General features: G+C 48.1%; 1 protein-coding gene across 1 annotated transcript in view; it reads right to left on the bottom strand.

Moving 5' to 3' along the window:
• Positions 1-2,890: 2,890 nt before the first annotated feature.
• LOC146177408 (neprilysin-4-like) overlaps positions 2,891-24,998 on the bottom strand; it is a 57,075-nt gene continuing 34,967 nt past the window's right edge. Inside the window, exons 2-3 of the mRNA XM_084581549.1 lie at positions 23,097-23,282; positions 2,891-3,480 (exon numbers count right to left, since the gene is read on the bottom strand). Of these exons, the coding sequence (XP_084437675.1) occupies positions 3,292-3,480; positions 23,097-23,282 (375 nt within the window). The 3' untranslated portion in view covers positions 2,891-3,291. The remainder of the gene's footprint in view (positions 3,481-23,096; positions 23,283-24,998) is intronic.

The following is a 24,998-nucleotide window of genomic DNA, read 5'->3' on the forward strand; positions in this document are numbered from 1 at the left end:
AGGCGCTTTTTGGGACGTCTTCAGAGGTGTCTCCTTGTTGCATTCCCAGGAGTCTTCTCCGTCGACTTCGTCCACTTTTACCCAATGGTCGGTTGCCGTCAGTCCAGAGCTCTGCTGGCCATTGCCGCCGTTGAGCTCGCTGTACCAGACCTTGCTGGGTTTCGCAGCGGTCGCTGGACAGAAGAATCTCCCATTGCTCCACACTCGGGTTTCGAATTGTAGTGACCACGTCTATGTTTTGACAGGCCCATAGCAGTATTGCAAAACGGAAGCATGAATATCATACGACACAGTTTTCGAGCTAGATTTACAAGCAATGTGGCGCAGTGTAATGACTTTCTGGCAACACGACCATGGGACCCGATCTGTACACAAATATTTTGTGGACAGCGTTGCAAAACGTATGAAGTACTGATCGACAGAGGCTGCAGCGAAAAAACTGCCGCCCTATTGAAAAACCTGAGGTAAATTTAGGAGTGCTATATGTTCGTGAAAGCATGGCGTGAAAGGTTCATGAAAGCGATATCATACATGCATTGTAATGTATTGTAGTTTATTGTGTTATTGCGTTATATTGTATTGTATATTGCATTGTATAGTATTGTTTTGTAGTGTTTAGTTATATGGTATCCTACAGACTTAAAGGCATAAAGTTAAAAATCTGGGGCTTGCACTGGTGGTTAAGGTGCTCGGCTGGGGATCCAAGGAATTAAGATTGAATACTCGGTGAAGAAAATATTTATTTTTAACTGCGATCCGAGGCATCATGGCCTATGACACCACCATGTGATGACGTCACAATATCGCGAGAAAGTGTAACACTTCTCATAGGTGGACCGTCATGGTCATAGCAGCAATGTCTTATAGAGCCTTAAAAGGCTCTATAAGACATTTACAGTGGATGAAATGGGTTACTTGAATACATCGCGCTTATGAAACCCATTTTTATGATATTTAATCGATTTATGATATTTAGCCGATGACGCCACCAGGTGATGACGTCACAATATCGCGAGAAAGTGTAACACTTCTCATGGGTGGACCGACATGGTCATGGCTGCGAGTATGAGCCATTCAAGGCTTTTGCCTTAAAAGGCTGTTTAAGACATTTACAGTGGATGAAATGGGTTCCTTGAATATATCGCGCTCATGAAACTCGTTTTTATGATATTTAACATTAGAAACGCTTCACCAGCGATTGATGGTACTGCTAAATTTTGAAGTCGCTTCCGCAAGGTAAAAAGAAGCCGCTGACTTCCGCTGCATATAATGGTCTTGTACGATACCGCAGTCTCTTCACGGCTAAGTACTGTTGTAGCACACACGCCTGCTACTTAGGCGGTACAACACATGAAGGACCAAAAAATTATTTCAAGTATGACGTCATAGCGATGTCTGCCAATCGACATATAAAGCCTCGCTTTAACAAGCCATGTCAACGTGCCCGCGTAGCCCAAAGGTAATTGTATGACTGAGAATGGAAGGTCCTGGCAGGCTGAGTCTATATCCCACTCTCATATGAAAGGAGAGGCAAAATGGGGCAGCTCCTGCAAAGCGTTATGTCAGCAAAGCCAGCATCCAATCAATGCGCGGCCATGTCAGCGACCATCTGCCAGCGCCATACTCATGATTTTCGCTGACAGTGCTGAAGACGACGCTAACACCACCGACGCCGAATGTTCTGGCGAAGGAGACCTTTAACGCTATTCGTGTTAATAGAACGCCCCAACACACATTCGCGTTCTACGTTCAGGACACAAAACAACGCCGTTATAAAAGGCGACATTCTCCAGACACACCACCGTCACGTCCATTTCTCCGGTCATTTTTTTCTTGGGGCGAAGTGAATCAACAGATCACTGCATGAAGCCAGCATGCGAGCCATCTATCGGCCCCGCCCGATATATTTTGCTGCAAAACTCTACGCTCATCTTACAACGTCTCTATGATGTAACAAAGATACCAACGATGTCAGAAATTTGAATATATCTCGGCCACAGAGATAACACGCTTTCGTTGGCAGGAAAGTACGCCATATTACCGTCACAGTTTATTTCACGCAAGCTGGGTTTACACCATAGCGGAAAAACCCAAAAGAGCGACGGAAAGCGGCTATACAAGGAAATGTGGCGTGGTGTCGAAAGGGCATTAACAACTCAAGTTAGACGCCTCATACGTCCATTTATTACAGCTAAGCGGCGAGTTCATATCAACAGTAAAATCACTTGCCGCTTTAGAGCACATAAAGGTTATGCACGTTGAAAACACTGCTTTAGTCTGTGCCAGTCTACCAGCGATGCGGTAACACAAGTGTGACGATCGTGCTGTGCAATGTTTGGAATATTCATTTCAGTCCAAGTAAGGAGATCAGTAGGATTTTCTTGGCAGGAAATCTGATGAGAAGAGAGGAGTCGCTGGAGGAAGGTTTGATGTAGGGAAAGGTTGAGGGTCGCCGGAGAAGGGGTAGGCAGCGAACGCGATGGTTAGATGGCATTCTCGAGGCATTGCAGACGAAGCTATGTGATGTTAAGAAGATAGTGAAAGACCGGAAAGCGTGGCGTGACATGGTCCATAGGGTCACGAAGAGTCGGACACGACTGAACGCCTGAACTGAACTAAAGGAGATCAGTTCCAGAATCTCTGCAGCGGCGCCAGATGGTCAACGAAAAACGGCACACGTGCTAGTCTCACAGAAAATGGCATACGCTGGCGATATTCGAACAGTTTCAACATGAGGCGAATCGCACATTGCTTCTATCAAGATACCTATTCAAATAACGTCCACTGAGTGTGCAGTTCTCCTCGCTGCAGTGTAACCCACATCATGTTTTTGTCATTTTATATAGAGATATTTGCTGAAGTACTAACCGCAACTTGTATTCGGCGCTCTAGTTAAGGGCAAGGCAATAAAAAAGCAATTGTGCAGAAATTTTGAGACACACTGGAGCAAACCAGTCTTTCAACACAACACGCTTATTTCAACAGACAGTTTAGTATGAGTAAAGCTGCAAGTTAAAACTAAACGAATAGTTGTATTACGTAACTTTCAGTGTACGCTCAATTATTTTACAACGAAAAAGCCCGCGTATTTTAGGGCATCCAGCTGTTATGAAAGGTACACCCCACAATTAGTCTTCAGGTCTGCTGCACGAAATTCAGTTCTAAAGCTGATCATAATGAACCATAAGACAAATACTAAATAACAAAACTGAATGCAAGAACCACAAATGCCGTGATAGAAGGATGCGAGTGTGGAGAGAGGGGACCGCGGAGATCATAGAAGTCTTGATTTCAGTTGAAGAAAGTGCACTTTTTCTCGGAGTTCATGCCAGAGCCTTCGGGGCAATTGAAGGCTTTGGCGAATGGCGCAAAGTTGGCCATCGCCTTATTGCAGTTCCCACCGTAGAGATTATCGGCGTCTGTTTTTGCGCAGCTTAACAGGCAGGCGGTGATGAAGAACGTCTTTTCTTCGGTCAGTTCCTGCAAAGACGGACCACACAACGAATAGAAAATAGATTGAGTTTTAACGTGACGACTCTGAAGATTACAAGAAAAATTTGTTTATTCATAACAACTGTATTGCATAAATCATACAAGAGGAGGTCCCATAGCACAAAGCTGTATCGAGACCTCCTGCTGTATCGGGATGTCCTGTATTTATATTGGTGGCTTAATTTTTAACGATTCATTTTTTTCTTCCTTATTTTGAGTTCCAATCAGCTTGATTATATGACGTAAAATTTTGTTCGTTGAGCAGCGCCCTGTAATCGCGGCACGGTTTGACATAGTCAAGGGCTTAGGTGGTAGCAGACCTATATAGGTGGACTCTGTAAAAAGAAAAATAAACCCCACAAACAGGCAGCCTTGCGCAGTCAAGCTGTCATCTAAAACGACTGACAAATATCACAGAAATCGGCATGTTAAATATTTTCAGATAAATAATGTTATAGGTTTATGTGTACAAATATAAAGCCAAGTCTTACTCCCTGTACAAAAGAGTAAGTCTCAATGAGAAAAATCGTTTGAGACTATCCGGAACTCGACGCGACAAATTGTTGGGGTATGGTTTCCGCTAAATAAATCCACATATTCACGGTTTCGAGGCCGAAAAATCGGCGATGCGAATCTAAGACATACTTCACACATTCATACATTAGCAATTTTGTTCTTTAGAACGTAAATGGGCGCGTTTCTCTTCGGATCGATCACATTTCACCGCAGCATATTCTCAACAGTCGGCATCAGCCTATAGCGTTCCCTTTATGCACAATCATCTGCTCTCATGTTCCTGCTCCACATTTGCTTCATTTTAAGCTACCCTCCTGACTCTCTACCAGTAACGAGTCGTTCATTTTTCAGTAACGCGCTCTGTTGGGCCCCATGTCGAAATCCTTCAACTACCAGTCACTGCTTTCCTAGTTTCTTCGTTGTTATAAATGAGTAGCTGGCATCACACCAGTCGGCGCCGTATCTCGTCGACCTCACTTCAATTCGGGGATGTTGGCGCGTTCCTCTTCAATGCGATCATATTTAAACGTAGCATATTACTCAACAGCTGGCGCCATCTTTGAGTAACCACTCCAGCGTACTTTGTCTGCGCAATCCTCCACTCTCATCTTCGTGTAAAACGTTTCCTTCATTTGACGCTTCTTTTTCTTCCTCTCCACAGGCGACGTGTCGTACCTCTTTCATTCACGCCCTCATGCCGTGCCCACTGATCCTCCCTTCTTTCGATGCAACTACCCTTAAACCTTCTACGTTCTTCAGCCTTCGTCATAACCTCCTTCTTGCAAGGTAGCCAGCGGTAATTTGGCTGCTTTCCTTTCCGTGGCATCCACCTTCTTGATGCGCAATGTTCCTTTCTCGCCATATTAATCAGCCAACCGTTGCCTTAAATATGGGACGGGTTTCAATTTCTCTGCTCTGCCACCTAGTAGACATCAATCAATGCAGATAGCGCTGCGTTCTGTGACTTTCTGCCACAGAAATACCAGTAACAAATGCTGCAACGCATAAGAATTACATGCGTTATCGTGATGAAAGCATACTCTAATAATTATCCGCACTGGAAAAGCCTGTGCAACGCTACCCTAGGCCGCTCAGGCAGAGAATGACACTGGCATGCGTGTATATGTGTACAAAATTACAGACATGGCTATGGCAGATGGACACCGATAGTTCTACGGAGAGTGTAACGTAACAAGACAGCATTACACGCCAACAGCTGTAAACATGGGCAGATAAAATGGAATGGAAGGATAAGATGATAATTTACTTATCGGGAAAAATGGAACCTTAGTCAAATTCCACTCCTATTCTGCAGAAGCGTATTGACACTGCTTACTTAAAAGGCCATTATATCTACGTCGGGCGACCCCTTGACACGCGCAACACTACGCCTAGTCCGCAGTGGGATGGATTCAGAATAGAGTGCATTTCAGCGTGATAACTGATCGCTAAAAAGCTTCGCGTTAAATGTAGTCAATCACAGGTAGACGCCTCCACTAAAGTGATTTTGTATATGCCATGAGGAATTGTCTCTCACCGGTAACGAAGTGAACGCTGAAAGGTAGTCGGTGAAAACTGCGGTGGGATTGAGGGGAAAGTTCAACACAGTTGACCCTTTAGTGCCTTTCAATTGATGAGACGCTGTTGTAAAGACATATTTCCGTCTTTCACCTTTCACATTACCCTCGTCGTACCCAGCACTGCTGGAGGAGGAGGTAAACTTTATTTAAAGAAGAGGTCGTAGGCGCGGGGTGGGTTGACGTTCCCGTCCCCGCGGTGGGCTCCTCTTCTAGGCCGGACGCCAGGTGGCCGACCGACGATGTCGTCCGGAGACCTCTTCAGCCCGCTCCGTGACTCGGAGTTGAACCTCCGGGTCGGACCTGAGCAGCGCGGCCTCCCACTGGGATTGGGTAGAGAGCTGCAGACTCTGTGATGGCTTGTCTTGATTACATGAGTATAGGATGTGTGGTGTGTCTGCCTTTTGATGTCCACAGAGAGAACAGACAGGGCTGAACTGCTCTGGAAACCATATGGAGTACATGTACGGATTAAAGAAAGTGTCCGTTTGAAGCTGCCGCCAGGTGACTTGTGTTTTACTTAGAGATCGATGTGGTTCTGGGAAGATTTTTCTTTCTTTCTTGAAGTGGGTAGTAATTTCTTTGTAGGTTGTCATCCGCTCCCTGGCCGACCTGAGCTAAGGGCAGCGCACCTCCCGGTTAACTACGAATCCTCGGGCAAATTGGTGCGCTGCCTCGTTCCCAGGATGGTCCGAATGGGCAGGGACCCAGATCAATGTGATAAGGCGGGTATGGGAGATTTTGTGTAAGATTTTGATGGCTGCGGAGTGGGCCCTTCCTTTTGCAAAATTTCGAATTGCGGTTTTAGAGTCGCTAAGGATGTATTTGGCAGTGGTGGAGGTAATGGCTAAAGCTATGGCAGCCTTTTCGGCCTCCTCCGGAAATTTTGTTTTATTGATTGTCGCCGATGCGAGGGGAGAACCTCGATGATCGACAACTGCCAGGGAGAAGGCATCTCTGTCCGCATGTTCTGCCACGTCCACGTGCGCTATGTCTTTCTGTACTGAAAATCTTTCGTGTAATTTTTGTGCTCTAGCCCTTCTTCTGTCCGTATCATATTCTGGATGCATGTTTTTAGGCAGAGGACGGACTAATAATTGCTCGCGCACATGTCTTAGAATCGGCAAAGTGTGGGCCCGGGTCCCTTCATATTGTATTCCTGCTTTTTTTAGGATGAAACGTCCCGTTTCAGTGCTTGATAATCGTTCGTATTGTGCGGTGAGGTGTGCGTCCATCATTTCCGCTAAGGTATTATGAATTCCTAACTTTAGTAGTGTTTCATTTGGGGTATTGCGAGGGAGGTTAAGCGTAATTTTATAGGACTGCCTAATTAGTGAATCCAGGTCGTCTCTTTCTCTAACTGTGAGGGTGACGTATGGTGTAGAGTAGATAACTCTGCTAAGAACGAAGGCTTCTACTAGTTTCCTGGTCTCAGCTTCTTTAACTCCTCCTCGCTTATTCGCGATTCGTCTGAGGAGGAGGGAAATTTGGTTGACGGTGTTTTTCAGTTTCTTAATTAGTGTGTCGTTTTTTTTGGTTTGACTGTATGAGCATTCCCAAGAATCTTGGTGTTTCCACTTCTTGGATGGCTGCACCTTCCGCGTAGATTTTGATCGCAGGCACTTTATTCTTTCTTTGACGCTTTGGGTGTAGAATGAGTAATTCAGATTTCTGGGGGGAACACGCGAGTCGCGCGGCTTGCGCCTCCTCTACGACTACGTCTACCGCTTGTTGTAGCGTATCTTGTATCGTGCCAATACTCCCCTTGGTGGTCCAAAGGGTGATATCGTCCGCGTACAGAGAGTGTTCTAGGTCTGGGATTCTTGCGAGTTCGTGTGCCATTTTGATTAGGGTTATATTGAATAAAAAGGGGGAGAGGACCGATCCTTGCGGAGTTCCTCTATCTTCTAAAGTGAAGGTGTCGGATTTGATAGTGCCAATTTGAATTTTAGCCGTCCTATCGGAGAGAACGTCCTTGATGTAGTTAAACGTTCTTGCGCCTACATTCAGCAGTGAAAGAGATTCTAGTATTGCTTTGTGTTTAACATTATCAAAGCTTTGGTTAAATCTAGGGCTAGGATTGCCCTGGTACTCCTTTCTTGCTCATGAGATAGGACTTCGTTTGCTAGTCTTAGCATCGTATCTTGTGTTGATAAATATGGTCTAAAGCCGACCATAGTGTTTGGATATAAATTCTCTTTTTGCATGCAGGACTGGAGTCTGTCTAGTATGACGTGCTCTATCAGTTTTCCAATGCAAGAAGTAAGCGAAATAGGTGTGAGGTTTTCAAGCGCGAGCTTTTTGCCAGGTTTTGGGATGAATTTAACGGTGGCATGTTTCCAAGACGCTGGGAGTTTTCCCTCCCTCCAACACTCGTTCGCAAAGTCCGCGAGGGCTGTGATAGAAGCGTCGTCTAGATTTCTGAGTGTCTTATTGTTAATGCCGTCCTCTCCTGGGGCGGATGTTGTACGTACCTTAAAGAGGGCTGCTCTTATTTCCGCCATTGTTATGTCAGCATCCAGGATGATGTTAGGCTCTCCGTTATAATCGGGCAGGGACTTCGTCTCACGGGTTGTGCAGAAGTATTTCTGCTGTAGTGTGTCTATAATATCTTGATCCGTGCCTGGGTCTATGTTTAAAATTTTGGTGATTTCCTTTTGAGTGGTAGCTTTGTTGGATTCCGGATCAAGGAGATGCCGCAGAAGATTCCACGTCTCCCTCGTGCCTAGATTGCCATTCACATTTTCACAGATATGGTTCCACTGCTGTCTCGCTAGTTCTGTGGTGTGGTGTTGAATTAATTTCGTGAGTGTGACAATCCTGTTTCTAAGCTTTTTGTTATATTTTTGCTTATGCCATCTTTTTTCTAGGCTCTGCCTTGCCTCCCACATGTGCGTAAGTCGGCTGTCAACCGTATTTACGCCTAAGTCATGTACTAGTTCCTTAGTGGCCTTTTCCACATCCGATAGGAGGGTCTGTGTCCAGTGTTCTAAGTCTGATTGGTTCGTTATTTTGGTCGCGGATAGTCCTAAGTTTGTCCCAGTCAGTGATTTTGTTTTTTCTGGGTTGGGGTTTGAGATTGGCAATGGTGATTTTAGACATTATGATATAATGGTCACTTCCCAGATTTTGTCTGGTGTTGCTCCAGCTTAAGTCTGGGAGATTTTTGCCCATCGTTAGGTCCGGGCACGTGTCCCTGGTCACGCGTTGCCTATCCTAGTAGGTTGCATGGGGTCCGTGTATTGGGTGAGCCTTCTTTGCTGGATAAAATCCATTAGGGCCGTTCCTTTCCTGGATATGGTTGCGTGTCCCCATTTCACGTGTTGAGGGTTGAAGTCGCCCACAATTAGGGTTGGGTTTTGGCCTGCGATTTTTAGGGTTTTGAGTATAGCGACTTTCGCTGGTCCAGCCGGTGCCCTGGGGTGGCTGTATGCGTTTAGTACGAACAGAGAAGAGGAGTTTCTTCTGCTAGGCAGAATTTCAATTAATATACAATCCAGCTCTACGTTTTCAATCTCGTGGTTAACCACGGTAAGATTTCTATGTACCAAAGTAGTGGTTAAAGGCTGTTCCTTGATGTGACATGGCAGAACCGTCCGGTACCCTGGCAGTTTTAGTCGAGACATTCTGGGTTCTTGAATCGCTATAACGTCAGGTTTTTCGGATTGCGATTGAACGTGTAACTGCTAATTTGTTTTTGTTTTTTTGTTGCGCATAGACCTGCAGTTCCACTTCCAAATTGTTACGGTTTTAGGAGTGGCCATTTTGCTGGGATAGATCGATTGGCGCCCCTTGAGCTGAAGGGGGAAGCCGGTGTAAAATTTCCTGTAAAACGGTGTCAATTACTCCGAACTTGTGATTTACATCCTGTATGTGTTGTTCGAGTCCTTGTGTTAAATTATCAACTCTTTGGGTTAGACTATCGAGTTTCTGGCTGTGCTCCTCCACTTTTTGTTCGAGTTTTGGGACTCTAGCCTCCACTGAGGTATTTCTTACATCAGCTGCTACTGCTCGTTTTTTGCGAGGTGTTTCTTCCTTGCTAACTACGCTCACTGGAGTTTCGACTGAGGCGGTCACAGTAGTTTCCATTTCTGTGACTTCGGGCAATGGGAGTGGTTTCGGAGGTGGGTCCTTAGATATGGCGGGTGCTTTTAGCTTACTATTTTCCTCCTCCAAGTGTTTGATTCGATTCGTGAGAATTTGAATGTGGTGGAGTGCCTGATCTAGTTTAGACTGTAATGTCTGCAGCTCCATCCCCTTCCCATGAGAGGCCACTCCTGCCCAGCTCACCTGTTTCGGCCCGGGGCTCTGAATCAGGCTGGTAGTGCTGACGCCTCCTCCATTGCTGCTGCTTCCGTTGCGTCCGCTGCTGCTGCTCCGTCCGCTACGGCTGCTGCTGCGTCGGCTGTCCAAGGACGAGAAGGAGCTCGAGCGGTCCTTCGTTTCGGTAGATGTTGAGTCGTCACATGTCCGTGATTTGGGTCTTGATTGGTGCTCCGACTTTTTCGTTTGGTCTCGTTGAAATCGCTTCTTGCAGCTGTTATCGCCTGTGCGGTGCCCTCCTCCGCAGATAATGCAGACCGAGTCGCAGACTTCTTCTTTCAGGTGTTGGTTGCCGCAGTACGGGCACCGTTGTTGCGGTGGCTCCGGACATACGTCTCTTCTGTGGCCGACTCTTCTGCAGTTTGTGCACGCCTCTACTTTAGGAATGAAGGGGTAAACTGGGTACAGGACTCCGAAGTAGACGATGCTATCTGGGAGTTCGTCCGCGTCGAAGTGAAGCAGGAGGGACTTTGATGTTCTTCCCATGGTGCGTGCTTGAACAATATCAGGGTTTCTTTTTTGGAATTCGGTCATCATTTCTTGGTGCGTTTCGCCATCGTAAGCCCTATAGATAATGCCCTGCAGGGCCTTGTCCGGAGGGGCGATGTACGACGTCATAACAATGTCTTTGCCTTCTATTTTGATTTGCTTGACTGCGACGTAGCGTAGTGCGTTTGCCTGCACCGGCGTCGATATGGTGATCACATTTTTTGCAGAGTTGGTTCTAAATTGGTAGTTTTCGGCCGCGGATGCGGTGATGCCGCTCGCTGTTGTGATCGATTGTCTAATAGATTTGTCGGTGTAACGCGTGATGTCTACGCCACCCGTTGGTCTGTAGATGATTTTATAGTCCTTCTCCGGGAGTCGGGGTAGCGGTTTCTTGGGGATGTAGTGGAGGGAGAGGTTTCGCCTTTGGTTTCTCGGACTGCTCATTTTTCTTCTGAGGTGTTAATGACTCAGCTTTGGGGTTCTTGGTACGGTAAGAAACAATTGTCTTCCAATCTGGTGTTTCGAATTCGGCTGGGGAAGCGTTCGTCCCAACTACGGCGTACTCCATGACTGCCGCCGTGGCGTTCGGGTAAGCAAGGGCGCCGGAGCGACGCTGTATTTAGACAGTCGGAGCTCGGTCTCCCGAGCTCCGAGTTGCGTAAATAAGGTCTTGAAAGGTGCCTTGTACACTCACGGTTCTTGTCCGTGTGTCGCAGTCGACGTATCAGGGTGTTTTCCTTGTAGCAGGTGCTCGAAACGCGGAGCCCACACGAAGCACATGCGCCTCGCCAGCACTGCTGTTGCACTTTCCTTTGTAGGATTCGTGCTTCCCGCAGTTTCCTTCTGCGCGGCCGCCGCTTAATCTACGTGGTGTTCTATTCGGTTTATGTTTTCCTGCCTCATGTGACGTATAGACCAACACCGATCTGTGACGTAAGCACGATGCAGTGGCGCTTCTGTCGCCAGGATGGGCCGAATGGGGGTGAAAATTAGTGTTAGCGCCCATAGCAATACATGGAGCTGAAAGATTTCAAAGCAGTTTTCTCATTTCACAAGGCACATGTGATGTCGTTATTTAGCACAGAGCAACCATGAACATCTTAGAACAGATCGTAAAAGTATGAAATCTCATTACCGAGGCGAATATCTTTAAAACACCGCGAAACGTATGGGGGTGCATGTTGAGAGGGCGACCCATAGAAATACATGTAAACACAACTTACCGGAACCTTTTGCTTGGTTCGGCAGCATTGAACCCTTCTCATTTTTTGGTGAAAATCTTTTACGACGCCCTGACGTCATGTTGCACGGCACACTACCATCTCTTGCAAGTAATGCCAGTGGGACGACTGGCGGGATCGTTCACAGCACGATAAACTGACCGCGCACAGTTGCAGACGACCATTCACCACCGGCGTTGTTGCTAGCAGACGCTCCGGAGCTGGAGGCGGCCGCGGTGGGTATCGCCAGCTGTGCTGTCGTCTGCTGCAATGCACGAATCTCGTTCGGTCTGTATTTTCGTATGGCGGTTTAGAACTACTTTTAAGTGTAATTCTGTCTAGGACGTATCACTGGAGGGACAGTATTATCAAGCTTATTCACCCTATGAGGCACATATCAGACTGCAATCAAAACTGCGTCATTCGCTACACTCAGCTTGCCTTTTGGCGGTGTCTGGATTCATACCACAGGTTATTCGGGGAGTTTTAAAAGTAGACTGCCTCAGTAATGACGCACCATACTTTTGTCACACACTTCCTCAATGCGCTGGTCAACGTTTACCGACCGGCCACAACTTGTGATACTGTGCGAAATGAGAAAAAGGTTCCTGTAAGTTGTGTTTACATGTATTTCTACGGGTCGCCCTCCCAACTCGCAACCCAACCTGTTTCGCGGTGTTTTAAAAATACTTAGCCTCGGCAATGAGGTTTCATATTCTGAGGATCTGTTCTAGAATGTTCATAGTTGCTTTGTACCGAATAACGACATCACAAGTGCGCCATGAAATGCGAAAACTGCTTTGGATTATTTTGATTCCATGTATTCCTATAGACGTTAACCCTATCTTTCACCCCCAGTTGGCTGCGGCGTCTCGAGCGCCCCTTTGTTTGTAAACACGGTGTTGGTCTATAGGTGTCCGGACGATTTGTTTCTGTCGTTCGGCCGCATCTCACACCGCCAGCTCCCCGAGGAGCACAGCCGAGCTTTGCAATTTTGCCGCTGACATCCTGTTGTACATATTTGCATTGACTTCACGTTGTGAACTTTTTATATATTGTGCCCATCTTTCCTTTTTTTATTCTTTTATGCGTCTAGCTAGTGTTCGTCTCTTTTTTGTGTGACTCTTTTCTAGATCATTTTGGCGGTAAATGAAGCGTAGTTTGTTGCGTGGGGGTCGCATTCCGTCTTACATGCTTGAGGACCTGTGGCGCGCTTTCGCTTGTGGATAGTAAGGCAATTCACGGGAGGAGGATGAGGGATCCGGGCATCTTGTCGTTGGCTTCTACGCGGCCGCTGCCTGGTTCCTGTGGAGCTCTTTTCTATCCCTATCTCCTGCCTCAGTAGGCGCAGAGGTATCCTAGTACCTGACTGTATTTGGGCCACAGATCCGTCCAGGCGTCCCAAACCATTTCTCATTGGTGCCTTTGGGCCGAGCGCGAACCCTCCGACACATCGCAACTGTATGCTACTGTTCCTGCAATGACTGATAAGAGTGTATTGTGTTGGTCACCCCCTCTCTAGCAAACAGGCCACCCTTTGGTCCCCGTGAAAACGATCTCAGCATGTCATAGTGTGCTTACGGCGCATATTCCTGATTACTTCCTGCGCGCCGCAGAATCTTGCTCCTCGCAACCCAGGCCGCAACTGCCGCGGCTGCCTCCTCCGCCCGGCGGCTGACGCCGTCTCCGAGCCGAGGAGCCCTTCCGGAGAATATGGCCGCTCTGCAAGCTCAGCGAGGCTACGATCCCGAGACTATTGCCTGGTCCACGGTCCCGGTTGCCCCAACCGAAGAGCTTCCGCCGGGATCAGCTCTCCGGCATGAAAATCTGTTCAAGCTCGTGGAACGCCGCTCCCAGCGACGAGCCAAGATAGCGTCCTCCGCCGCGTCAGCGAAGTCCGCTCTCTCAAATCAGCCAAATGGCGTCCAGCGCGCGGATGCGTCCCAAGGCGGTTCAGCTCATAAGCCGACACCGAAGTGGAAACCCAGACCACTTCCAAGATTCCATACGGATGACTATCAAGTCGTCCTCAAACCCAGCACACCAGTGGCCCTCCGGGATTTGTATCAATGTGGTCAGTTGGGAGATTTCAAGGCCCTACTGGGTGCGTCGGCAGCAGCTACTCTCACTCTGCTTCCTTCATGGGAACAAAATCTCGTTGTCACGGGCACCCCGGTTGCCGACGTGGCAGATCGCCTCATTGGCGAATTTCAACTTGCCTCTCCGAAAGGCTCCATTGCCATGCGGGGCCATCTTCAGCAAACCGACAAGTTTCTAAAGGTGTCATCACCGTAACGAGCTGCAAGACCACTGCGTCCCTGCAACAAAAAACTCAATGGCGAGCCGGAGAGATCGTCGACATCCGAAAGTACAGCACCTCCAACGCGGCCCAGCTCACCTTCGCCGGGAAGACTGTGCCTCGGTATGTGCATTACAACTCAAAAATTGCCCTGGTCCGGGCATACAAAAGAACAATTCCTGCATGTGTGAAGTGCGGCACAGTTGGACAACGGGCGGACACATGTCTCAACCCGAATGGTGAAAACTGAGGCCTATGTGGCCAAAAAGTGCCGGCAGTGGAGGGGGTGCTGGCTCCTCATGACTGTCAGCCGAAATGGGCAACATGTGGGGTGCCCCAACCAATTCTGAGTGTGCGAGGAAATTCCGCTCGCCCTCTACAGCCAAGCGCTCGGGGCCTCCAGCAACACGGCATTCTGACGGGAAGCCAAAACACTCCGGTGGCACAACCAAAGACATCTTAAAACGTCATACCAACATCCCAGTGAAAAAGCAGCAAGAGTCCCCTGACGGAGGTGGCGCCAAGGGGCAGACGCCTCCGTCACCACCGAATGGGGGAAAAGGCCACAAAGCCCATACTAACGAGACGGATGGCACAGCTGACGCTTGGGCCCGTGCCGTGAAAAATGACAAACAGGTGAGTGGCATGGGTGGGGTTGCCTCCTCTCCTCCCCCTCCCTCCCATTGTCACGTCGATATCGAGCTCTAAAAACAGATGGCAGCCATCCGGGCCCAAAATGAGGTGCTGCTTACCAAAATTCAAGCTTTAGAAAGCAGATTGGCTTCTAATCCTCCCTGCCCTCCTAGCCCGGAGAACATGGAGAGCGAGCCGGTGGCATCATCACCAGCCTTCGCGGCGGTCCTCGCTGAGATGGAGGCCCGCCTGACTATGAAACTGACTTCAATGATCAGTGCAGCAATGGAGCAGGTCCTGACCAAGGTCATGGAGACTGTTCCGGCTATGATTTCAAAACATGTCGGTGAAAATGCCCGCCTTCTGCGACGATAGGGACCCCTTCGGGTTGTGTCCTCTCGACTCCTCAAAACAAGCCGTCGAGTCATAGACTAGGACACCGAGGAAGCTGCCCCTCAGCCCGGGGACCGAGATCCATGCCCAGCCTTTGGGCTCTGGCTCTGAGGTAGTCGCTCCCTCCAAATTTATATTTAAACCTAATGATGGCGGGGCCCCCTAAAAGTAGGCGCTTTCCACCTTCAAGCTCGGCTTCCCTATTTACAATAACACAGAGGAACTGCAGAGGTTTCCGTGCTCGCTGTAAGCAGGCCAACTTCCGTCTTTACCTCGCGACTTTTGAATGCGTACCAGCCGTGGTAGCCCTCCAAGAGTCATGGATGGGCGCCGCACTCACAAGCTATACGACATTCCAACAAGACCGCTCGACTTGTGTTTGTGTCCACAAAAATTATACAGCTAATCTTGTCGACCTCGACCTCCAAATTGTATATTCCTACGTGATGGTTACTCTCCTCCCTCTCCGCAAGCAGGACCCACCACTTCACATTCTCAATGTATACTGTCCTCCTAAATTGCAACACATTTCTTTTCCAGACCTCTTCAGCCGAGCGCTGAGAGTCGCGGGTCGAGACCCCATCCTGATTGTAGGCGACTTTAACGCCCCCAGTCGGCTTTGGGGTTACCACCGTGAAGAAAAGCGAGGGCGCAGGTTGGCGGAGCTTTCGTCCACGCTGGGCCTCACTCTTCACACTGACCCAGTCCACCCAACCCGACTTGGTGACTCAGTAACAAGGGACACCTGTCCGGACCTCACCTTTACTTATAACATCCAACATGCAGACTTGGTCAACACCGAGGAAACCCTCGGAAGCGACCACTGCATTATCAATACCACAATCAGATCTCCTCCACTCTCTAAACCCTCAACACAAACCCGTCTCCCAGATTGGACGAAATTCAGGCAACATTTCGACAACACAACATCCATTACAGAGCAAGGGTACACCTCATGGTCCCAGCATTTGGTTTCACACCTTCGCTCCACCCAAACCCAGATTCAGCTTTCAGAGGTGGTATCGGATGTGGACAACCACCTACTCCACCTGTGGAAAGCTCGGCACTCCCTCGTCCGCCGATGGCATCGGCAGAAAAATAACAGCAACCTTAAAGCTCGAATTGCCGAGCTCACCCAGCGAGCGGCTGAGTACGCGGCCCAGCTCGCCGACTCTAACTGGGTGGATAGGTGCAACACGGCAGCGCGTCAAATGTCCAGCCGAAACACATGGTGCCTCTTTCGCGCCCTCATTGATCCAACTCAGACCCTTAGAGAAACACAAAAACATCTTCAGCGTGTAATCCACACCTTCTCTGGTAATGCTACACAACTCGTGCACAAACTCAGGGACCGATATTTGTGCAACATACAGGACACCCGTGGGCAGGCGTACTCTTATGCAGGCTCTGAGAACGCTGAGCTTGATCAGCCGTTTAAGCTCCATGACTTACGGGCAGCCCTGGGCAAAATGAAACGTGGTACTGCACCTGGCCGGGACAAAATCACTGTTAAATTACTAGCTAACCTTCCCGACTCAGCTTATACAACTTTATTGGACTACACCAATGCAATATGGCGAGGAGATACGCCACTCCCCATTGATTGGAAAACCGCTGTGGTCACATTCATACCAAAGGCTGGCAAAGCAATAAACACGGACAACCTTCGCCCCATCTCTCTTACCTCTTGTGTGGGCAAACTTATGGAGACGATGGTGCGGGACCGGTTGTCTGAGTGCCTTGAGATACAACATGTCTTCGCGGACACCATGTACGGATTTCGCCAACACAGATCCGCACAGGATGTCTTGCTTCAACTACATCGGGAAGTCCTTGACCCCCTCGAGTGCCCTCATAACGACAGGGTCGTACTCGCCTTGAATCTTAAGGGGGCTTTCGACAATGTAACGCAGGATATTATTCTCATTCATTTAAGTCAAACCAACTGTGGCCACCGTGCCTTCCAATATATCCGCCAATTCCTCACAGACCGCCACTCTTACATCCGCATGCCGGATAACGAACACGGCCCCTTCCCCCTAGCTACCAGGGGAACGCCGCAAGGCGCAGTGCTTTCTCCCTTGCTATTCAATTTGGCCATGATGCGCCTGCCGGCCCAGCTGGGTGCTGTTGAGGGCATGCAGCATGCTCTGTACGCCGACGACATCACCCTGTGGGCCACACAGGGCTCACTTGGAGACATTGAGGCCAGCCTGCAGCAGGCGGCGACTATAGTAGACCGCTATGCTAGCCGCTGCGGCCTTCAATGCTCCCCACAGAAATCGGAATTTGTGCACATCCGCCCCTCTCCCAAATGCACTACTAAAATTCAACTTACTCTTCAATCAGGTCCAATTCCAGAAACACAAGAAGTTCGAGTACTGGGACTCTTCATTCACCAACACCGCAAGCCAGAGACCACATTGGCTAAACTCCGCAAGGTGGGGGACCAGGTGGGCCGCATGGTCTGCCGGGTTTCCAATAAACGCGGGGGTTACGAAGCAAGGATGTCTTGCGGCTGGCAAACGCCTTCGTAACCAGTCGAATCCTGTATTCGACTCCATATCTCCACCTGCGGAAGCAAGGTGAGGATGCCCTCGAGGTCATTCTCCGCAAACTCATTAAGCGGGCCCTCAATATTCCGGTGAATACCTCAAACCAGCGCCTCATGGCGCTGGGAATGGTGAACACCTTCAGGGAATTGAGGGGAGCGCACCTCACAAATCAAAATACGCGTTTATCGCAGAGCAGTCGGGCCGCCGCCTTCTTGCCCGGCTCCACATCAAACATACGACACTTATGGAAAAACGGGCACGCATTCCAGCGCCGTGGAGATGCGCCCTCCGCGTACGCCCTCTTCCCGCCAAAATGGCACGCGAAGACCATGATGGCAGACGCCTGGCGGGGGCGCAAGCCCTGGCACGCCATTATGGTTCTAAACCCAGCGTTTTTTATGTGGACGCCTCTGGCCCGCACCATGGGGGGGGGGGGGGGGTGGTACACGGCCGCAGTCATCCACGAGGCGAAAACAGTCAACGGTCTTAGCTTCAGGGCCCGCAACATAACTCATGTGGAGGAGGTCGCCATAGCATTTGCTGCTTCCCACTCTCACTCGAAATATATAATTTCCGACTCGCGAGGGGCCTGTCGGTACGTCGAACAGGGCCGGACCCCTTATCTAGCCTGCCGAATACTTCAACGTAGCTCCTACATTGGTGACCCAGCTACCAGATATATTATTTGGGCTCCTGCTCAACAGTTGCTGGCTGGAACCGAGGCTGCCGACGCCGCCGCCCGCGCCCTCTCTCTCCGGGAAGTTTCCTCCTCCTCCCCCTCCGACCAGGACGCTGATCCTAATCCGGCTTATACATTCAAAGATATCGTAAATTACTACCAATCTAGCCACAGCCTTTACCCCCGCCCATGTAAAGGCCTTTCAAAGGCGGATGAGCGGCTCTTACTCCGTCTCTATACCAACACACTGCTGTGCCCGGCAGCTCTAAAACACTTCGACCCTGCTTTCTCTGGCAGCTGCCCGCACTGTGGGGTGGAGTCTTTGGACATCTACCACATGGTGTGGGCCTGCCTCCCAAATCCGGCTACCCCCCTCACCCCACCCAACCCGGGAGGACTGGGAGGTGACCCTGCTCGGCTCCACCGACCTGAAGGCCCAAAGGGCCTTAGTAGGGCGAGCCCAAGCGGCGGCAGACGCCAGGTCCCGAACTAGGGACCTCCACCTAGTGTTTGTGAGGGTTGGCCCCTTCAGGGTCAGCTCATGCATAACCTCCTGTATTTGTATCCTATATAAATGTTTTCTACCACCACCGGGAAGCGGTGACTGTTTGTGTGTGTCGCTAAAAGGTGGTGTTCAATAAAGGTCTTTTAGCGAACTTGGATAATTGTTTTACTGCAACAAATTGCTCTTCCCCCTGCAGAGCTTGAGCGCATTGCGGTGTTTCAGCGTGCTCGTGGTGACAGTTTATCGGGCCTCGGCTCGCGCGATACTCGAACCCGCGGTAGTTGGTGGCCTGCGCCCTATTAGAGATCGTTGAAAGCATGGTCTGGGAAGCCACGGTGTGTTGAGGGGTTGGAAGGCAGGCGTTGGTTGAAGGCAACGCTTCGCTGAGTATTTCTTATAATAGTTTCACATCCGAAGTGGGAAGATTTATTTTCGGCGAGAGGTGTAATCAACGGCAGACGGTGTAAGATTCGTGTTCCGTAGAGCGAAGCGGACGCTTCAATGCTCCTTTGAGAGGTAAGCCCAACGTCTGGAATTGCGCCGCTGAATGGAGCCAGGCCGGGTGCACGGTTTGATTGCGGCCTCTGTTGAAACACTTATAGTGAGCAGCGCCTTCGTGTTTTCATCGAACCAGTTCGACGTGCGAAAGTGGGGAAAGGCGCCTGCGCATGTGCCGGATGGTGAGGCACCGAATGAAGCGGAGTTAAGCAGCGTAGCGGTAGGCCTAACGTTCTCAAATTGTGCCTACACGGCAAGCTAGGCAAACACTATGAATTCCCTATGGCCACTATTGAAATGAATACGAGTACGACGGGGCCTTCGCGTCACCCTCCAACAGTTTCCGCTTGCTACTGGGAATGAAAAGCCTGCGCGAGTTTTCCACATAAGTGGAAGTCGTGAACTTAGTGCTAGCTTTTGCTTCGCTCTGACTCAACGCCGTTAAGTGCGCACCGATACAAGTTCTTGTGTTGCTTCATCGCACCCCTAAGCTAAGGAATAATTTTGCCTTGATTTGCTTGCCCTCAACGGTATGCTTCAAACCATGACTTGTGTCCGTCTGGGCGGAAGTTGTCATCCTAAGTGTTTTTGCTTGCATCTGTTTAGGCAGAAAATGTCACCGTAAGTATTATTGCGTGTTCCTTCTTAATCGCGTCGAGCAGGCAGTCAAGAGCGCTTGAGAGTGCGGCAGAAAAAAGATAATAAAGAAAAGCAGCAGGCATACTGTTTTAAGGATTCATTGCTTCGGTCATTCGTATGATCATATGCCTGCGTTCTAACGAGCATCTTTAGTGCATTCTTAGTGAAGTATCTAAGTTAAATTTAGCTCAGCCCAGCTTGCGCCCTCTGTGCTATTCTTCTTATGCGTCCGTACTGACGTTTGCTCTGGTCAGTGGAGATAGCTTTTAGACATTTTTATTCAATTAAGCAATCTGAAGTGTAATTTTCTATTTTGTTTCAGTGCATATATATAACATCTTTGTAATTCGCAACCTCGCCGGACGGCCTGACTGTGTGTGTGTGCATGCACAATCTAGAACTTATTGATTTTAAGTGATCCCTTTTTTAAGGCCGCAGTTCCCGGCAAAAAATGTTTTCTTCCGTGCGAATCAGCCAAAGAGCATTTTGTCTCGCCGGACATTTCTGAAGCGTATTCTTGTGGCTTTCAAGCAAAAACTGCCATGCACACGGTGCTGAAATATTCAATTATCTTTTTTTCACCATAGCTTTTGGCTCACTATTCCGTGTGGCAAATTATTTTTCGGGATTAGACTTCCTTGTCGTGAATGACAATCGTTATGTCGTAGTTTTCCGTGTCTAAAATCAGTACAGAAGATTTTTAGTTACTTTGCGTGTGGGTTTTGAAAGTGAATATGTTTTGACAAGAGAAAGTTCTGTACTAACATCAGAAATATCTGTAATTACGAAAGAAATGTACTCCATAACTAAAGAGTGGAGACAAGTACGACTGAAAGAACTTTAGACCTATAAAAAAAGTAACACAAAACTGCAGACAATTAGGACTCACGTCGGAAAAACCGAATATTCTATCATATTTTTACACAGTTCTGAAGTTTTTTGGATTGTGTTTTTTCAAACAAAATTGCATTTTTGCGACCCACCGTCTTCGCGCTCGTCCTTTTTCCGTGCTGACTCATTGTGTTTGGGCGTTCGGCATTGTTTATGTGCTCTGAAATACAAGTTCACAATGCCGAGCATAATATTGTTGAATGCGTTTTAGCTATCAAACTTTTGTTAAACCCTACCCAAAAAGATTATGAAGCCATCCATACATTTTTTTACCTCATTCCACTGGTACATTTTTTCATGAAACTAGTCAACCCATCCACTTTCTGGGCAGAATGCGTAGGAAAGATTCGAATGTCGGAGAATGCTGCCAGAAAATTTTCCAAAATTTCACGTTTGCGGGGGCATTCAGCATCTTGGTATTCAGTTTCTGTATTCTACATATTTTTGGCTTGCTATGAATACTTCTTGGAATCGAAGACAAATCTGTCGTTCTGTGCCCAGAAACTTCATGCTGAGCACGGACCTGTAACTATTGTGAGTGGTAGTGTTTCTTTTCCATCTTCTTTTGAAGCAGTGTTTAAATAAAAGCGCTTTTTAAGGTTACTTCCTCAGTTTCTGGTATGGTGTGTGTCTTCAGGCTTTCAGTACGAACGGTAGAGCTGTGGCGAAAGCCGTGACAACGGCAGCCATAGTCATTGCCAGGTTCGACTGAAGTTTTTAATTACAAAGAGCAAATACTGCCGCCACGCCTCTCATTTTGTTTCCACTGGACACGGTGATACGTTGCGCGTGGCTGCGACATGTGTGTATTGTGGCATCACTATATATTATTGCCGGTATTCAGAAGGATGTAAAGGCAGCAATCCGACGCGCCTTTTTTTTACGTTTTCGCCTATTTTTTCAGCCCTACTTTTTAAATGTGTAGGTACAATATGCCAAGCAAATATACCACACCTTCTAGGGCCTTTTACGCTTACAGACTGCCACCAAATGGCACAGTTCCGCCTACATTTGAGCAACACAGCGAGAACGTCAAACGTAATACTCATCGGACCGCTGCTCTCAGGACGTCACTGAGGCGAGATTCCTGCGCCGTGTCCATGCACAAAGCCGCTACCGTACACAGCGTATCCATTACTCGACAGAAACAAACCGTTGCACGCAGTGGCAGTGCGCACTCATAATTATGAAATTGAATCCAGCCTTATAGAATTGGTAAAGGCTGCCGTAAAAATATCTCATATTAATCGCAAATGAACGTTTTTTTGCCGTAACCATCCGCTCTCTATACCAACCTTAATTGCTCCGCATATCAGCTCCCGGTACATTCCATAACTGCACATTTTTTGGGAGAGTGCAAGTCTACCCCAAATGAACTGCCGCAGCCACCAGCATATGCTCCGTTTTTTGGGGGGGATGAAAATTTATCTAAGATTTTGCATTCTAAATCGAACTTCGTTTATGGAGTACGCTTGAGGACAAGCCATTTACTCCGGTTTGGATACATTCGTGTTTAGCTTGAAAGAATTATTCGAAATGCATTCTGGACATTATTTACCGTATTTGCCTGTTCTGTGGGAAGCATTGTATTGCACAGACAGAATCATGCGTCAACAATAGGACAAGAAAGCATAGATAAGCAGTAATTGGGAAGACAGTAAGGAAACCTTCGCTACGTTACCGCAAACTCGAAGGGATGCTGCTGCGTTTACAATTTCTCGACTACGATAAAACGGCTGCTTTGTATTCAATTCCTTTCAACAATAATTTTGTAATGGTACAAAAATAAGGCAGCGGAGAAGGATAATATAGTTGGAGGAACACGGTAGATTGTTCTGCTTTTCGATCACGCATTGCTTTATAAAAGAACTCAGCTGCCTTTCAAAATATACAGATACTGAAAAAAAACAAACTTAAGCTGAATATGGAGACCTGTAAGGCTTGAGCCATCAAGAGTTCTCGTGGGTAGTGTGCCAGCATATCATCTGTTTCCTACCAAAAAAAGGACTTTCTCTGCATAGCAGTGGGCCGATGACATGAAAAAGGGTGTGCACGAATTGAAAACAATGATCAATTTGTCACTATAGCATCATTCTGTTTTATGTCAACCTTCAGTGAAGTTTCTCTGCTACCGTTTAAAGAGATGCTTGAAGAATGAACACCGTAGCTAAGAAATGATGAGGTAGAGCCTCAATTGAGTAGCCTTCGAAAACTTCGTTTTTTTACTGAGAAACAAGTAACATTCATCCGCCGAATATATGTACTCACCACTTGTGCATTTAGCGCGTCTTTGCATATTAGTGCCATCTGGAAACCTGATATATTATTCGAACGTGCAAGCAGAATATTCCTTTAGGTGGCATTTCGGTGAATCCCTACTTCCATACCTCCGATAGCTGGGTGTCGTTCTCGTCGTGGTCCCGCTTGAAAGCTGCGTATGCCACCTCCATGGCAGGGACTTCAGGGAGGACGCTGGCACCGGCGGTGGGCAAACAGCCATGAACACGTGCCGTGAAGCGAGGCTTCACCGTCTCGCTGAGCCAAGATGACACGATTTTTCCTTGAGGGTCAACCTGTCAGCAAAAAGCTGCCTTTGAGTACATCAGCAGTATATAGCTGCAAACTGAAATGAAGTTTCAAAACCGGCATGTTCTCATTCCAACCTCAAGTGACTGATCTCAAGAAGAAACGAGAATTTGATCTCTTACATATTGCATGCTATAACACCCATACTTTGCTCTGATGCAAGGGTTCACTAGCACACAATGCCCAGCACGTGCATTTTACGCCTTTTTCTTGGTCCTGAGTTGCGAATAGCAGCAGGCAAAGTCTAAATGTGTGCCTCAGCATCGCTTCCATTTCCTTATCTCTGATGTACCGATTTCTCGAAACAGCCCCGTTGAAGTGGAATAGGAGTTAGGGGTCTCGACTGCTGTGTTCAATGGTACGGGTTTAAATCCCGGCAACGGCGGCCGCTTTTCAGAAGAGGGGAAACGCCAGATGCCCAAGTGCTGTGTGATGCAAGTTCACGTAAAAGAACCCCAAGTGGTAAAAATTTCCGGAGATCTCTACTGCGGCGTCTCTCGTCGCCTGAGTCGCTTGGGTCGTACAATCCCCTTAACCAAAGCAAATCAATGTCTCGTACATATATTAGCATCATCAGGAGCTGCAGCCCGGATATGCCCACTACAGGGCAACCGTGTCTCCTAGTGGCAAACTGCGATCCAGATTTTTCTCTACTGCTGGAGTCTCCTAGTGGCCTATACGGCACTCGGTCAGTAGGATGACTGCGGCTACCGCCGCTACAAGTGCGGAAAGCAGCTAAATTGTCGCCACCTCGAAGGGAACCTGCTCAGTATCTTATTTGTCACTACGATAAAAAGGCTGGTTACTCGATTCCGTGCGAAAATAATTTCGTATCAGTAATAACAAATCCGACACATCAATATTCATGCAAATGAACAAACAGCAGATTCTTCTGCTTCTTGTTTGTGCGTTTTAGCATCACATTTCGCAGTGTAGCTGTGCTTTTGTTTCTTTTTTTTTCAATAATTTAGGCAATGACAGGTATTCAAGTGAAGTCATGGGCACCGTTATGTTGTGCAGAGCGCAGCTTCTCCAGTGCAGGCCAGAGCATATAACGGTAAGCCAATTTGGTGTACCAGCAGCTTTTGGCCGGTTTCGGGCACCACTAAATGGCCGGCACTGTGGTGTAGGTGAATACCTTCTATCTGAAGCGAGAACGTGGTCTGAATGTAGCGTGTTTGATATGCGCGAGAACCTCAGCTTCGCGCTCGAGCATCAGTCCTCTTAGCATCGCTCGCGCTCCAGCGTAGGGCATTGAAAAATGCATATTTTCAGTGAACACAAAAAGTGAAGGTTAACGCACCTGCACTCTACCAGAACTGTTGCGACCAGCTAGATGGCGAACCTACAATCAATTCGTATGCGATGCTCAGTAATTTGTATTTTCTGGGAAGTTAGAAGAGGGACGTAATACAATAATGGACATACGTTGCCAATCGTCCCTAAAATAAACTATCGCAACTCGCCCAGTGAGCGCCCCCAAGTTTTTAGGTCGGCGCAAAGTAAGTTATACCCCAGTCAAAGCGTGCAAGTTAAACTGCCCTTTGGGGGAGTGCACATTGCAGCTCGTAAGACACTTTACACTATGCAGTGTTAAACGGGAAAGCGGAGTGCATTCTCATTAGCACTCGTTGGTACGGAACTGGCCACTCAAAAACCATATTTGAAAAAAAGAAATTGGAACCTCCAAGCGTCAAATTCAG

The sequence above is a fragment of the Amblyomma maculatum genome, chromosome 10 (assembly GCF_055883805.1).
Source record: "Amblyomma maculatum isolate TAMU_Amacu chromosome 10, ASM5588380v1, whole genome shotgun sequence".
Lineage (NCBI taxonomy): Eukaryota > Metazoa > Arthropoda > Arachnida > Ixodida > Ixodidae > Amblyomma > Amblyomma maculatum.